General features: G+C 40.5%; 3 protein-coding genes across 8 annotated transcripts in view; 2 read left to right on the top strand and 1 right to left on the bottom strand.

Annotated features, from left to right (window-relative positions):
• The window catches only part of snx8a (sorting nexin 8a), an 11822-nt gene extending 5460 nt beyond the window's left edge, over positions 1 to 6362 (top strand). For all 3 annotated transcript variants that reach the window (XM_069525744.1, XM_069525743.1, XM_020094553.2), the window contains exons 6-14: positions 59 to 179; positions 896 to 1032; positions 1147 to 1227; positions 1323 to 1483; positions 1657 to 1786; positions 1883 to 1951; positions 2795 to 2944; positions 4073 to 4222; positions 5012 to 6362. In XM_069525744.1, the coding sequence (XP_069381845.1) occupies positions 59 to 179; positions 896 to 1032; positions 1147 to 1227; positions 1323 to 1483; positions 1657 to 1786; positions 1883 to 1951; positions 2795 to 2944; positions 4073 to 4222; positions 5012 to 5092 (1080 nt within the window). In that variant the 3' untranslated portion in view covers positions 5093 to 6362. The remainder of the gene's footprint in view (positions 1 to 58; positions 180 to 895; positions 1033 to 1146; positions 1228 to 1322; positions 1484 to 1656; positions 1787 to 1882; positions 1952 to 2794; positions 2945 to 4072; positions 4223 to 5011) is intronic.
• Positions 6363 to 9802, bottom strand: nudt1 (nudix (nucleoside diphosphate linked moiety X)-type motif 1). 4 transcript variants are annotated; one of them, XM_020094554.2, is made up of 4 exons: positions 9593 to 9802; positions 9297 to 9460; positions 7584 to 7729; positions 6363 to 6904 (listed from the first exon to the last, which is right to left on the bottom strand). In XM_020094554.2, the coding sequence occupies exons 2-4, from the start codon at positions 9446 to 9448 to the stop codon at positions 6732 to 6734; spliced, it is 471 nt and encodes a 156-aa protein (XP_019950113.1). In that variant the 5' UTR covers positions 9449 to 9460; positions 9593 to 9802; the 3' UTR covers positions 6363 to 6731. The 4 variants fall into 4 exon arrangements, with proteins under 4 accessions (XP_019950113.1, XP_019950116.1, XP_069381846.1 ...); XM_020094557.2 differs by having other exon boundaries at positions 9660 to 9798; XM_069525745.1 differs by having other exon boundaries at positions 9557 to 9753.
• A 702-nt stretch (positions 9803 to 10504) lies between these two features.
• mrm2 (mitochondrial rRNA methyltransferase 2) lies at positions 10505 to 13319 on the top strand. Its single transcript, XM_020094166.2, has 2 exons — positions 10505 to 10880; positions 12112 to 13319. Exons 1-2 carry the CDS (start codon positions 10592 to 10594, stop codon positions 12540 to 12542), a joined length of 720 nt encoding a protein of 239 aa, XP_019949725.2. The 5' UTR covers positions 10505 to 10591; the 3' UTR covers positions 12543 to 13319.
• The last annotated feature ends 926 nt before the right edge of the window (positions 13320 to 14245 follow it).

Raw genomic sequence — 14245 nt, forward strand, 5'->3', positions numbered from 1 at the left:
AGGAACGACGACTGCCGCAGAGATAATTGTCTTTCTTTCTTTGCTTCTTGTTTTTCAGCGTTATAAAATATCCGTTTATAGACGCTACAGTGATTTTGACGTCTTCCACGAGGTTCTGCTTCAGAGATTTGCTTACAGAGTGGTGCCAGCGCTGCCACCCAAAAGGATGTTGAAGGGGGGTACGTTTCTCTGCCTGAGGCTCTGACATCTGCACAATCACTGATGCATTTCTTTGTTCCTGCATTCATTTCATCATTTCTACTTTTTTAACTGAAAGGTCAGTTGAGAACATGTAAATATCCAGCTTCTTTGGGGAATGATAAGAATTAAATGTCTTCTTGTTTCTTCAACATAATTGCCCGAAAGAAGCGGAAATGAAAATAAATGGAAAGCCCTTGACACATTTAAAAATATTCCAGCCCACCAGTTGAGCTCTTTCTCTCTCATCACACTGAGTGATATGTGAAAACTAAAGATATAAACGTAAAGGCACATCTTTTCTGCATCGTTACCTCCACAAAGGAGGTTATGGTTTCACCACAATTCCTTGGTTGGTTTGTTTGTTTGTTAGCGAGAGTTCACAAAAACGATGGAACAGATTTCTACAGAACTTGGTAGCAGGATGCATTATGGGTCAGCAAATGATCCATTACATTTTGGTGCAGATTCCATGATTTTTTTTTTCACTTTCTTAGTGGTTGTAGTCCATGATAATTCATGGATCATGTTGAAAAAAATCAGGCACATTTATGGGAAATGAACTGCAGCTTGATTTGATTTAAGAGGACTGTTGGGCCTGGCTGGAGTTAAAACTGCTTCAAGTGTTATTGTGTTGCATCTTACCTTTCCAAAGGAAGTCCTTAAGTTTTGGTTATCTCTTGTTGTCGGTCCACAGTGTTGACCTCCGTCTCTGAGCGGGAGTTCATTGAGGGGAGGAGACGCGCTCTCGGCAGATTCATTAACTTGGTGGCCCGGCATCCTGTCTTCTCAGAGGACGAGCGGGTTAAGACCTTCCTCACCTTCAGTGGCTCTGTATGTTGTTTTTTTGGCACGATAAGCGCTAACGCCATGGTGACGACATTGAAATGCCTGCTGTCCTAGCTACTCAATGTCTTTTTTCCCCCTCGCCGGGTCTTTCCCAACCAGGATGTTCAGACGAAGCTGCGTGATGCCTACAAGAGAACGGGTGATGAGTTCATGACCAATAAAGTTGCAACCCTTGCAAAGGTTTGTCACATATGCACGTTGAAAAAATAAAGTTTTTGCACATTTCCCCCCGAAAGAATAACCTGCATTACATTTTTTTTTTATCTTCTCTGTAGGAATATCTCCCCGCTGACATCCAGGCTCAGTTCTCAACAAGCAGGGAGCTGATTAGAAATATCCACAACAGCTTCCACAAGCTGCGGGACAGAGCAGAGAAAATGGCAGAGCGCTCAAAGGAGAACGCCACGGATCTACTCATGTTTGGCAGAGAGCTCAGGTACTTTATAATCATCCATATGAAGTTAAAGTCGCTCTCTGGTATGCAGAGGTTTTGGACTGCGAAAAAAAATGTTGATATTCAGAAATGTTGTGTCTCTTCATGGCTGTTAGTGTAAGATGTGTAGACGCTACAGGTACATCCTGTCCCTGTAATAATGCTGTTTTCTGCAGCACACTGGGCTCAGATGCTTCGCCTCTTCCCTCCTTGGCCTCCTCACAGAGCACGTGGGGGACGCTGCGTCAGTCACTGAAGAGTCTGTCCGTGGAGTTTGCTGTTCTGTCTGACAAAGCTGCTCAACAGGTACAACCCTCAGACCTTCATCCTCACCACCTGCTCTGCTGCTGTGTGTCGAAACGTGGCCCTGGGTAATAAACGCTGTTTTGCTTATGTCCTCAGGGCAGACGGGAGGAGGACGATGTTGTGGAAAAACTGAACCTTTTCCTCGATTTGCTGCAGTCATACAGAGTGAGTCCATTTCAGTTTTTTTTGTTGCTGTGCTTATTTTAAGTTTCTCTCAAGGGTTGCCCAGCCTTTCATGGCAGATGATTTTATTTTTGCATTTTTGACGTCGCAGGCCAGTGACACTTAGATGCTGTTTTCATACCTAAACTCACGTGTTCATGGCAATCGGAAAATGTCCGATGCATTGAGGCGAGGGCCTGCATCTGAGTAGAGCTTTCAGGAAGCAGGACATGACGTAAAATACTGCTGCACAAATCACATGTTTTCGTTTACAGACCACCCACATCCCGCCCTCTGTAAATTGACATCTCTGTCAGCATCTTCAACGTGTACGACGCTTCTTTTTCATCCTGAGATAGTTGTATATTTGTGTCCATTGTTAGAATCGTGAACAACGCGCCCACTTGCCCGCTGTACATTTTCCTAATATTTCCCTGCTGTATTGTCACATGGGCTCACTAAGGCTCGGAAATGTGACAGGAAATGTTCTGGATAAGTAACTGACTTGGTTATTTGTGTTCTCACATACAGCCCCTCTGGAAAATTACAGGAAAATATCTGGAGTTCAGGTGCATGTCTGAAAGTAGTAGTACTGTATGAAGCACTGCAAAACTAAAAATCAATCTCCTGTTTTGTGATGGAGTCATAAGAAGGAGCTGCAGTTGACATGAATAATTTTTTGTAGTGGATCATGTTAATGTTGTCTATTGTAATACATATGGTTATTTCATCATTTGTACAAACGATTCTCCCACCATCTCCTTGGCTGTTAGCTTTTTCCGTGTATTTGGACATTTTGCCACTTCGAGGCAGATAAGAAATGTTTATTCATCCTGTTCTTCACAGGATCTCTGTGAGCGCCATGAGAAAGGTGTGCTCCACGAGCACCAGAGAGCTCTGCACAAGTACGGCATGATGAAGAGGCAGATGATGAGCACCACCGTTCAGCCCAAAGAGCAGGCGTCTGTGGAGCAGCTGGAATCACGGATCATTCAGGTGATCAGTCTCTTTCAGTTTCACACTTCTCGGCTCTCAGGTTGCTGCCCTACTGATTGTGTTCTGTTTCAACTCCTTTACTTTGATAAATGAGATGCTGCATTGGCTTGAAAGTATCTGTTACTAATACACTCGCCTTAAATAACACAGTCTGGTCATATCATGTGTGGTGTAGCAGTAACTTGTACATGTCCATGAGTCATAAAACAAATTCAGTACATGCAAACAGATGCCACATGCTGGAATGAGAAGAATAAATAAAAATGTTGAGTGACAACTGGAGAGATGAGAAATGTTCACATCATTTACTGTTTTCCAGTTTTGTCATGTGAAATCAACAGCAAGATATTTTCTCTTTAAATTCAATTGAACCACTTCACAACGAATGCCAGTATACACACAGTATATTTATTTTTGTAGTGTTTCTCACCTTTAATATCTGACAGGATTAAACCACTTGTGTTTTCTAACATTCTATTTATGGATACTAATGATGGAAGATCATGGAAATAACTCCAATTCATCCCATGGGGAATTTGAATGTTTGAATCAAATTCCATGCGAGTCCATCCATTGATAAGACGTTTCACAAAAAAACTACAAATGTAAGCCTCATGCTGCCACTGGGAGAAAAGTCAGGGGAATCACCAACATGAGCAGGACTCTTGATCTGTGGAACACAAAGGCACAAAATGTCATGTTAGTCATTAAAGTGCGTCATCACTTCCTCCCACTTTCCAGAAATGAAGCCATAATATCCCTGATAGGAACATTGCCATGTTGTGCATTTGGAGTCAGAGTCTGGACAATAGCGATCGAGGGATGGGGCTGCAGCAGCGAGGTCTCAGCTGACAACCATGATATGCTTTACCCCATTTGTATAGCATCAAATTACCAAATAAAACCAAGCTTAACAGAAAAATTTACACTTAAACAAACGTCAGTGTGATAAGGGCTACCTATAATGAATTAGGCAGGGTTTATGATCTACACTAGACCTTGTAGTAATAATAAAGTAATTAGCTTTTTTATTATGTCAGGAAGATGGAGTTTTGTTTTGTCTTTTGATTATTATCATTATTTGAGTGGTTACAAATTCATAATGTATTTTTTTCATTCTGCAAACAGCAAGAAAACGCCATCCAGACCATGGAGCTGCGCAACTACTTCTCTCTGTTCTGCCTCCATCAAGAGACGCAGCTTATCTTCACCTACCTTCCCATCACGTCCCACATTCTCGGGGCTTTTGTTAACTCCCAGGTCCAAGGACACAGAGAGGTGAGTGAGCACGTCTGGAAATAATCACTCTTCAGAGCCTCGTCTGCATCAACAAGGCCAGAGGAGGGTCAAATCGGTTATGAGTCAGGCTTCTAAAGTCCAACAAAAGAACTAATAGGATTTGAGTTGGTTTACATTTCACAGGATAGAGTGAATCTCCTCCTGTACTTTCACCTGTTATAAAATCAAACAAGTCACACGGTGAATATTTGTTTAGTTTGACGGCTTTATGTGAGCGGACTCCAGACTCACCCAGACTCCAACATTGAGGAAACATTTTCAGCACTTTTTTACTTATCAAGTTAGTAAACCTGCAAACACTAAATATTTTGATGCATTATTATTTAATCATTAAAATCTAAAATCTGTTTGTATGTTGGTCCGTCCAATTCTTGTGAAAACAATATCTCATGAACACCTTGAGGGAATTTCTTCAGATTTGGTACAAATATTCAGGTCAAAGGTCGAGGTCACAGGGACCTCACAAAACTATTTGTTTTCTTTTGAAGGTATTATCTTAAGAACGAGGGAATCCTTTAAATGTTGCGTACATTTTCACACGCTAAACTGCTGAGAGTTGTGGTCAAAGGTCAAGGTCGTGGTTGCCTCATAAAACATGTTTTTGGCCTCTTGAACGTGATATCTCAAGTCTGCCTTCAGGGAAAAGGTCAGAGGTCATAGTGACCTCATGTGAGTCTAGAAACAAAATGTACGTAGACAGAAACTGCACTGGATGGCGTGAGGCATTCAACTGCAGGGAGGTCATTCTTATTTCCTTTTTTTTCCCAGATGGGAGAGGTGTGGAATGAACTCCAGCCGAAGCTCGGATGTCTCTTTGGTGCTAATAACGGATTGAAAAGCTCCATCTGAGACCTGAGCAAGCTGCGAAAGAGAAACACTGCTGCTGATGAGGACGAGAAACTGGAGAATAACTCGCTCTGTGAGCTAAAACTAACAGGTGTCACGCACAGCTGTATTTCCTTCTTACTAAATCTTCTATAACACAGTATACATTCCATTCAAGAGGGATTTCAAACATATCACCTTTAACTCGACAGTGTTTGAAATTATTCTTTTTATGCTTTGATGAGGATACGTTGTCTATGTCAAAATAAACTTTGTTATTTTAAAAATCCTCTGATAAAACACCTATTTCATACACTCAGAGAGTTGAGAATCATTGAGGAACAGAAAGTTTTACTTAATTAAATGATGGGAATATTTTCAAACTCATGAATTTCTACTTACTGAATAACTTTGGAGCGATGTGTTTTGGATACGGAGTATAGTTAATGAGGATGTGTAACAGCATGCTTTATATTTTTATGAGCATGTGTGCTATTTCTTACTGTTTACCTTCATGTAGTATTGGCTTTCTTTGCTTAAACTGTATGTAAGACTCCTTTTTTATTTTATAAGCTATTTTTTTTAAAACCTCAACTCAAATTGTAGGATGCTACAAAGGGCAGAGATTTGAGTTTCATTGATCAAAACTATGACACTTTTGCAGCAATATGTCAGTAATAACACTATGACGTGACAAATTTACCTCAAGGATATATTTTATGAATTTACTTAAAAACGCATCTGTGAAATCAAAGATAAAGCGGATCTCTTACACAAGTCAAAACTTCTGCAACTAACGTCTCATATCTTAATTTTAGAAGTAAATGTTTGGTCCATACATGACTGTTTGTCACAGTTGCAGATACAAATTTAAATGCGAATGAAGACAACCTGGATATTGTTGACTTCCTTTTCCAGTTAGGATCAGTCGATGCACACGAGTGTCTGCAGCTTATCAGAACATTATATATTTAAAAATAAATGTAAAAAAATCGAAAGTCAAAGGGACGAGTTGAGAAACGCCAGCTGATTTTATCTCTGCCCTGAACTGACTGTGTGGAAATGAATGATGCCGATATGCAAATCAGAACATGGGCACAATCATTTTGCATGAATGAAACACGTTTGTTTTTGGAAACAGAGAACGTATTGGGAAACAAATGAACTTGCACAGAATATAAAACCCAATAAAATTATCATTGTAGATATTGTAAATATTCTATCAGAGAAAAAAAACTTGCTGAATAATGTTAAACCGGATATCCTGAAAAATAAAATGAAAGAACTGAAAACATTTTCTCTGTGTACTGCTGGTGTGATTTTTATTTTCTAACCTCCACCAGGGGGTTTTGTTTTTCAGCCCTGTCTCTTGGTTTGTTGTTTGTCGGCAGGATTACACAATTACTGTATTCCATTATACCTGGGGGGGAAGGGACATGGATCAGGACAGAACCCATCAAGATTCAGGTCAGATCTGGACATATGGGCGGATCCAACTCTCTTTAACATGCAAGATGAGGTATTCAGGAACTTGTTTCTTCCCACAAACGAAGTGAAAAAGAACATTTAACAGTTTGATATCTTCAGTATTTGATATCTAAAGTTTTACAGCTGATATTTGTTGGTCCCACTCATAAACAAGGTCATCACCAGCCACATTATCTCAGAGCTCGTCCACCTCTTCCAGTCTGTGGCTGAGGATCAAGTCGTGACCCTGGAACTTAAAGTATCCGACAAATTTCTTCTTCTGCAGTAACAGAGGGAACCACAGGATATCATCGGCCCACATTTCACTGAAGGGGATTTGATCACATTCGAACCACTGAGGCCTCATCTCTAAAAAACAAAAGAAAAGAACAAATAATGAGTCTACCTCTGTTATCATCTGGGGTTCATCACTTGTGAAACACTTCAAACACTTCCCAGGGCACAACCGAAATCATCACATGTTGCATTAGACCTGAAAAAATCTAAATAAATAGAGACATTCATTATTAATTCAGGTCTAAATACTTTTTATGACCTACTATTACAGTGATAACGCCAATAAGTGTATATGAATCCATAATCAATAGACAATCTAGTTTTTCCCCGATAGATAAATTATGTTATATTCATTTAAATGTTGGCATAACTGTCTTTACAACAAAGTTATTTTCTAAACGAGTTGTCTTCCTGCACTCATTTGTATCCGAGATGATGGAACGTTTTGTATAATGTCCAGGGGGATAAATGGAAAAACGTGGGATTACTTGTTTTTCTAACTTAAGCTCTTGCCCAGAATGCTTCAGTCTTCAAACTTGAACTTCCTTCAACTCTTAACAAGCTTTTTCCTCCTCTTATCTCTTCACCCACTGGCTGTTTGAACTGTATTTCCCTCCGGACTCTTTGGTCCGCTGCTGATTTCTCCTGTTTGTCTACAAACATCACCCAATTGAATTTGACACATAGGATCGATGCAGTTTCCCTGCAGCAATCTCCCCCCACAGCCCGTACGGTGCGGGGGAAATCGTACCATCGGACTCTGTCGGGTCTCCGTTATAAGCATCCGCCCTGAAAACGTGGACGTCCAGTAGCTGCGTTTCTCCGACGAACTCAAACTTAATGTTTCCGACCTTCTCGAGAGCGTCCACTGTGAGCCCACTTTCTTCTTGCAGTTCCCTGACAATGAAATCATAAAACATATTTGTATATAAAAAAAAAAAAAAAGAAGCTCACAGCTCATTCCAAGCACACACTTAAAGCAGGCAGAGAGGGTGAATTGTTGGTATCTGTGTTTCCCAGTGAAAAGCCAGCACAGAGAGTAAATTGTCTTTCTATTGATTTAACTTCATCCACAGATGAGGATAGAGAGATGTGGTTGCCAGCTCCAGAAGCTCGAGTGCAGTGGATCTTTGCGTTTGTGAGGTTATTTTACCACATTGTTTATTTTTCCTCCTCATATAAAAATTGGTGTCAAAACAAAACTACACAATAATCAATAATCTGCCAGCATGGTGTATTTTACTGCTTGGCCAATATGGAGTTGTGGTGGCCAATGCTGATGCTTAATAGGAAGTAAAACAATTGGCAGTTATTCCCAAGATGTTGTTATCAAACTATCAAGGGATAGAAATCTAACTTGTTATAAAAATCCATTTTGTACATTGTCATTCTCTTGTAAAAGAAGAAATATAATAAAACACTTCACAAGATTTGACTCTTAGAGACAATATGGAAAATATAGTTAAACCAATTCTGTCTTACTGGTTTCAGTTGGTCCTTTTTTTCAATTCTACTTCATCAAACTAACAGTAAACACAGCAGTCACAACATGGAGTTTATGTATTCACAGGACTGGGATGTTGATTAAGCGGATTTCTCAGATTTTCCTCTTGCTTTTGTTCCAAAAAGTAAAAAAAAAAGAATCTCGAGATACTGTGATCATTCTGATTCTAATTAAATTGCCACAAACCAGGTTTGTTTTTCAAGCCTGAGAGAGAAAGCTCAGGGACGGGTCTGTTCGCCTTCAGCACTTCCTTCCTTTGCCTTTGGAGCTAATTTCCTGCTGATGATTGATCACAGATTTGAACTACAAAGTACATCAACTTGAAAAACACTTTTTCCCACTTTATACTTACTATACTCGCCTCGCTGGAACTTTTAAAATACACGCTGTTTGATTTTCAAATGCAAAAAGTGAGTGTTTTATCTTGTATAAATATTTTTGTATTACTTAATATTACTGATGGAGGGGTGGGTGAAGCGTTTGAGTCCACAGAACACTTTTGGAGTTTCAGGGGTAAACAGCATTGCAGCCAAATCCAATACAAGTAAAGTAACCGGTGACCACTTCCTCAAACGTAAAAACACAACACAAACTCATCATAAAATGCCTCCATGCTGCTGCTGTGGTGTCACCCAAATGTTCCACACCTAAAAGTCTCGGTTTTTCTCCTCTGGAGCCACATTGTTTGTTTTATGTTTGAAGACTTGGTCACCATTTCCTTCAATTGTATTGTATTTGGCTGTAACGTTGTTTACACCTGAAACTCCCAGAACTGTTTTGTGGACTCAAACACTTGACCCACCCCTCCATCGACACAGTGGTGAGTAGATGATGAGTGAATTTTCAGAATTCCCCAAACAATCCTCCTCGTGGCTAATTCAAATATCACACGGTGAGATGACAGCTTCAGATGACTTCACATGCAGATTGATTCCCATGAATGACAGGGGATGGATGTACCTCCTCGCGCCCTCTTCGACGCTCTCTCCAGGCTGAACTTTGCCCCCGAAGCCGTTCCACTTCCCGGCCCCGAAGCCTCTCTTCTTCATGCCCAGCAGCACCCGGCCGGGCTGCACCACCAGCACCAGGGTCAGCAGCTTGGGGGTCAACATCCCACCACCTGTCTGAGGAGGAAACGTAAACACAACGTGAATACAACTTTACGCAACGTTAGCTGCCAGATCGACAGTTTCAACCGCATCACAACTGCGTGAACGTACCAGGCTGCGTGAACGTACCGGGCTGCGTGAACGTACCGGGCTGCGTGAAACAAACACAGGATAAAGACACAATGAATATTCCTGTGAGTAGAAGTTTTGTTACGTCAGTGGATGTTGCACGACTCCCGCGTGAGAACCACGGACGTCCTCACATGACGCACTGCTACGTCAGAACGTGGATCGGTCTAAGCGACGTCAGACTGGAGGAGGGACGACCATCCAATTAGAGATCAGTTCTGTGCCACCATGGAATATGTTCGACTAGAAACTGCGGCGGTTAATATACCGGCCTGTAACTCCATTCAAACCACTTTCCTAAACTCAATTTACATACCTGCTCATTTAAAATGATTCAAGACGTGATTAAAGGAGAATATTAATTCTTATTCTTTTTCTGCAGCTGTCATATTCAATTAATAAGAACAACAACAGCAAAAACAATAATAAAACTAATAATATTCATTGTATACAGAACCTTTCCCATTATATTTACAAACCACGTTGTGGCATTAAAAGCAATAACAAAGAAGGAGGATTAAAACTGCAGGAAATTATTAAAACATGTATATATACCTGATAGAAATGTATAGGAGAATTCACATTATACCGCAGTGGGCTACTGTTTAAAGAGATATGACACATAAACAGATCTTATTCTATATGTTATAAACCCTTTACTATAAACATAACAAAATGAAAAATGTCCTTTTAACGATTTAGATAATTCCATTAGAGTGGCGTAAATACCCAACCTTATATAAAGGGTATTACAGAAAAGGAAAAAGTGAATGAATGGCCTGAAGAACTGTATCTTTAATTTATCTTGGTACGACTGATTCAAATAGAAAACGTCTTACGGGGGACTTTATGACAATAGTAAAACAAACAGGTAGGAACTATTGTTGTCGCTGTGTTGTAGGACGGTGACCTTTATAGGTTGTACACACATCTTTTCCTCTTGACCAATGGCGAGTGGTAGTTTCACGCAGGCGCACTGGGACGCAGTGGTCCACATGTCCCCTCACAGTCACAACAATGTGGACCGTGTGTCTGCAGACGAGAGGTTTCCACTCGAGTCTGAGTCTGATGAAGAAGCTGAAAGGTAAAAGTGCGGCCGAGCAGCGCTGGCTGACCCGGCAGCTCAAAGACCCGTATGTCAAGGCCTCTCACGCACTGAACTTCCGCTGCAGGAGCGCCTTCAAGCTGCTGGAGATCGACGACAAGTTCCGGCTGCTGCAGCCCGGACACACCGTGGTGGACTGCGGAGCTGCGCCCGGAGCCTGGAGCCAGGTGGCCGTCCAGAGGGTCAACTCAGCCGGGACAGGTGAGAGGGGAGCCGGGGAGATGATCCTGGATCAACTAGAGACATGATTAATCTCTGGACACGTGTTGTTTATTCATCTGTTGATGTTAGTCATTTTGAATTCTATGTGGATCTAATTGATGTTTCCTTTTTTTTTCTTTTCTCATTTACAAACAGTTCACTTGCTCGTACAATCATTCTGTGCCACTGCACTTTACTTATAACATTTCATACAAACCACTACAGTGACAAGGTTATATAATGCACATACTCAACGTTTTTTATTTCATTTAAATGTTTTATTCAGTTCCCTTCATATATATAATTATCTTGTCTACCTCATTCTGACTTGCCTGCTGCTGTAATAACTGAATTCCCCAGTGTGTAGATCAATAAAGTCATTTTCAATATCTTATCTTGCTTTGGTCTATTATTCCCACTTGTATACATATCTTTTGTCAGAGAGTGTACTTTCAAATATTCACTCCTGATACATGTCACACTTCTTGCAATGCTTTATGCTCAAAATAAGAAAATGTAAGACATTTTACTGGCTGTGATCACAGAGGAGGAAATAAACAATACTCGAGGAAGTACTTTGCAGTATAATAAGGAAAATCAAACAATTACTTTGTCCTAAATTATGTAACTTCTAAGTTGATATATTAAAAGTTTACTGATTGAGTTTTGGTGTTTGTGTTTCCATAGTTTATTAAGTTTCATTTTCTATCATTATGACATGAGAATGAATATTCATTTAATACAATATATGTTTTACATATCAAGTATTTTGTTTAGCTGAGGTAAATACATACCATGTGTGCATTTATTTATGTCTTAAAAAGACAAACTAATATTTAAGTTTAATATTATAAGTAACTTAAAAATTGAAACAATATTGAAGTTATTTTTACACAGTTTCCCAGGATGTCTATTTGCACTGTTGAAATTGTTTAGAACTATACTGTATTCCTCTGGATTATCGGTTATTTTATTCCCTTAAAGTTTTATCAGTAAAATCTTTTGGATGTTTTTCGATGATTTAATTCTGCAGCAAATGTAAAACGATGAAGTTTGAACATTGAGGTACAGGAAGTGAAAATTGATTCTCAGATTTCTGTCTTTTGGTTTATTTTCAGTACCTGTAACCACCCTGGTAGCTCAGCCTGTCATATGACAAACATAGTGGAAGTAAAACACAAACACGTTCAACTAAAATAATCTTAATTGTAAATGTTTTATTTCATCCCAGATCCAGAATTACCTTGTGGTACCGTCATTGGTATTGACCTGCTCAGCATACCTCCTCTGGACGGTGCCCACTTCCTGTCCAGTCACGACGTCACTGACCCAGCCACACACAGCAAGCTGCGGGAGCTCCTCCCCAGTGGCCGAGCTCACGTCATCCTGAGCGACATGGCGCCAAACGCTAGCGGTATCCGAGAGATGGACCACGAGAGACTCACCATGATGTGTTTGTCTTTGACAGACTTGGCTGAGAAGATTTTACAGCCGGGGGGCTCTCTGCTTTGTAAATACTGGGACGGGATCCTCGTTCAGAGACTTCAGGAGAAGCTCTTGAGTGTGTTTGGGAGTGTTCGGACTTTAAAGCCAAACGCCAGCAGAAAGGACTCGGCTGAGAGATATTTCCTTGCTAGGATGTACAGAAAGCCAGTGAAATGAGGACATCTGTCTTTTTGTTGTCTTTTGAACTCAAACAGCTCTATGTTCTGTTGAGATCCACAGACTCGACACTGTGTTCTCTGAAAAAACAGAAGCAATTAATAGCTTTGATCAAAAGGTGGCACTGTTGAGGCATCAGTGAGGCTCCTGGCTGCATCACATGCTGCTGGTGCAGATTTTTATCACAGCAAACTTAACAGAGTAGCATCAGTGAATCGGTAATATGTAAACCTATGCAAGAATCATCAGTTTGATCGTCCTCAAGAGCCCAATGCTTGAGTTTCTCTGAAGTTTATTGTTTGCCCCACAGTGTTTGCTCTACACACTTGCTTTGCTATTTGCTCTGTTTCAGAAAGTCATTTGCGGGAGCTGCTTGTGCTGCCAGCCGTGTAGAAATATGTAATCGTTCTCTCATTGAGAGTTTATGAAGGGAATACCAAATGCATCAGAGTCACATACAGTGTGATTAATGAGGAGTGGGGTGATGCCGCAGCTTGGCACGCTGCATGCGTCGTGGAGCTGTGCACCCCAACAGAGGAGACGGGGCCATTTTCTCAAAAACACTTTCAGGCCAGTAGAGAGATCATCTTTTAAGATTCTTCTTTAAATCACTGCACTGACCAAAAAATGATTTATCTGATTCTGGGATTTTTTTCCTGACTTTATAGCCACTGGTAATGAATTATAAATATTCTTTTTTGTCAGAGCTACATTATAAGTCTTATTTTTGATGCCATAGGAAAGTCTATAGAGATTAAAGTGAAGACCTTGCTGATATAACTGTCTACAGTCTTGTGTACATAATTGTTCCCCTTAACTCCAGTTGTCAGGGGTCTGACATGAAATTGTTCCACCTGTGCATATGTAGTCTTAGTGGGGCCCCCTCCCCTACTATTTTATTCGCTCTCAAACTTGCGTGTCATACTTTATTATAGCCAGCACTGGATAGAGATAAGGAATGACTTGTAAAAACGGAACCTGGCTGGACTAGACACAAGGAAATATAATGAGATGGATGACGCATCTGCACTTCCTCCCACTATATTGAAATTAAGACAAAATATCCCTCATACGAACGCCTGCAGCAAAGACATTGATTGGAGCCAGAGTTTGCGTTCTAGCACTCAGGGGATAGAGCCATGGGATGTAGGTTTGGCATGAGCTCAACCAATCACCAGTCAGTCTCAGCTGTCAATCATGATGTTTCACCCCATGTTTTTAGCATCAAATAAACTTGTTGGGAAATTTTAAGTCAAAGTCAAAGTAAAGTGTACTTTGAACATTTTTTCCATCTGCTAACATGGAGGAGGCTTTGTTTATGACCAATATTGCAGCCAGCCACCAGGGGGTAGTAAAGATGTGTTGGCTTCACCTTAAGAGCCGTCATATGGTCCATCTTTATATATAGTCTATGCTTCGGCATCTCAAACCCTGGGCTTGCAGGATGCCTCCATGTGCCGATAACTGAATAAACACATGCATTCTTGATGACGTTAGCTCCTCAACAGTGACCTTTTATAAGCCTCTGAGTCAAATGTGTGTCAGATGAATCTGTGACACAAAGACATTTGCATGATCGTCATCAAACATTATATGATGATAGTTTGATGCAGAGGGCCAGGCCCAGGTTCTCTTCCAGAATTAGAAAAATGTATTGAAACAAAAATTGTCATTTGTCACTATATGTCCACTCTTAACGATCT

This window comes from Paralichthys olivaceus, chromosome 5, assembly GCF_024713975.1.
Source record: "Paralichthys olivaceus isolate ysfri-2021 chromosome 5, ASM2471397v2, whole genome shotgun sequence".
NCBI lineage: Eukaryota > Metazoa > Chordata > Actinopteri > Pleuronectiformes > Paralichthyidae > Paralichthys > Paralichthys olivaceus.

Coding starts and splice junctions, on each gene's coding strand:
- nudt1 (XM_020094554.2), bottom strand. CDS start 9,448: ATGTTGACCCCCAAGCTGCTGACCCTGGTGCTGGTGGTGCAGCCCGGC. Junction 7,730..9,296: donor GTCGAAGAGGGCGCGAGGAG/GTACATCCATCC, acceptor TTTCATTGTCAG/GGAACTGCAAGAAGAAAGTG. Junction 6,905..7,583: donor AGACCCGACAGAGTCCGATG/GTACGATTTCCC, acceptor TTTGTTTTTTAG/AGATGAGGCCTCAGTGGTTC.
- mrm2 (XM_020094166.2), top strand. CDS start 10,592: ATGTGGACCGTGTGTCTGCAGACGAGAGGTTTCCACTCGAGTCTGAGT. Junction 10,881..12,111: donor GGTCAACTCAGCCGGGACAG/GTGAGAGGGGAG, acceptor ATTTCATCCCAG/ATCCAGAATTACCTTGTGGT.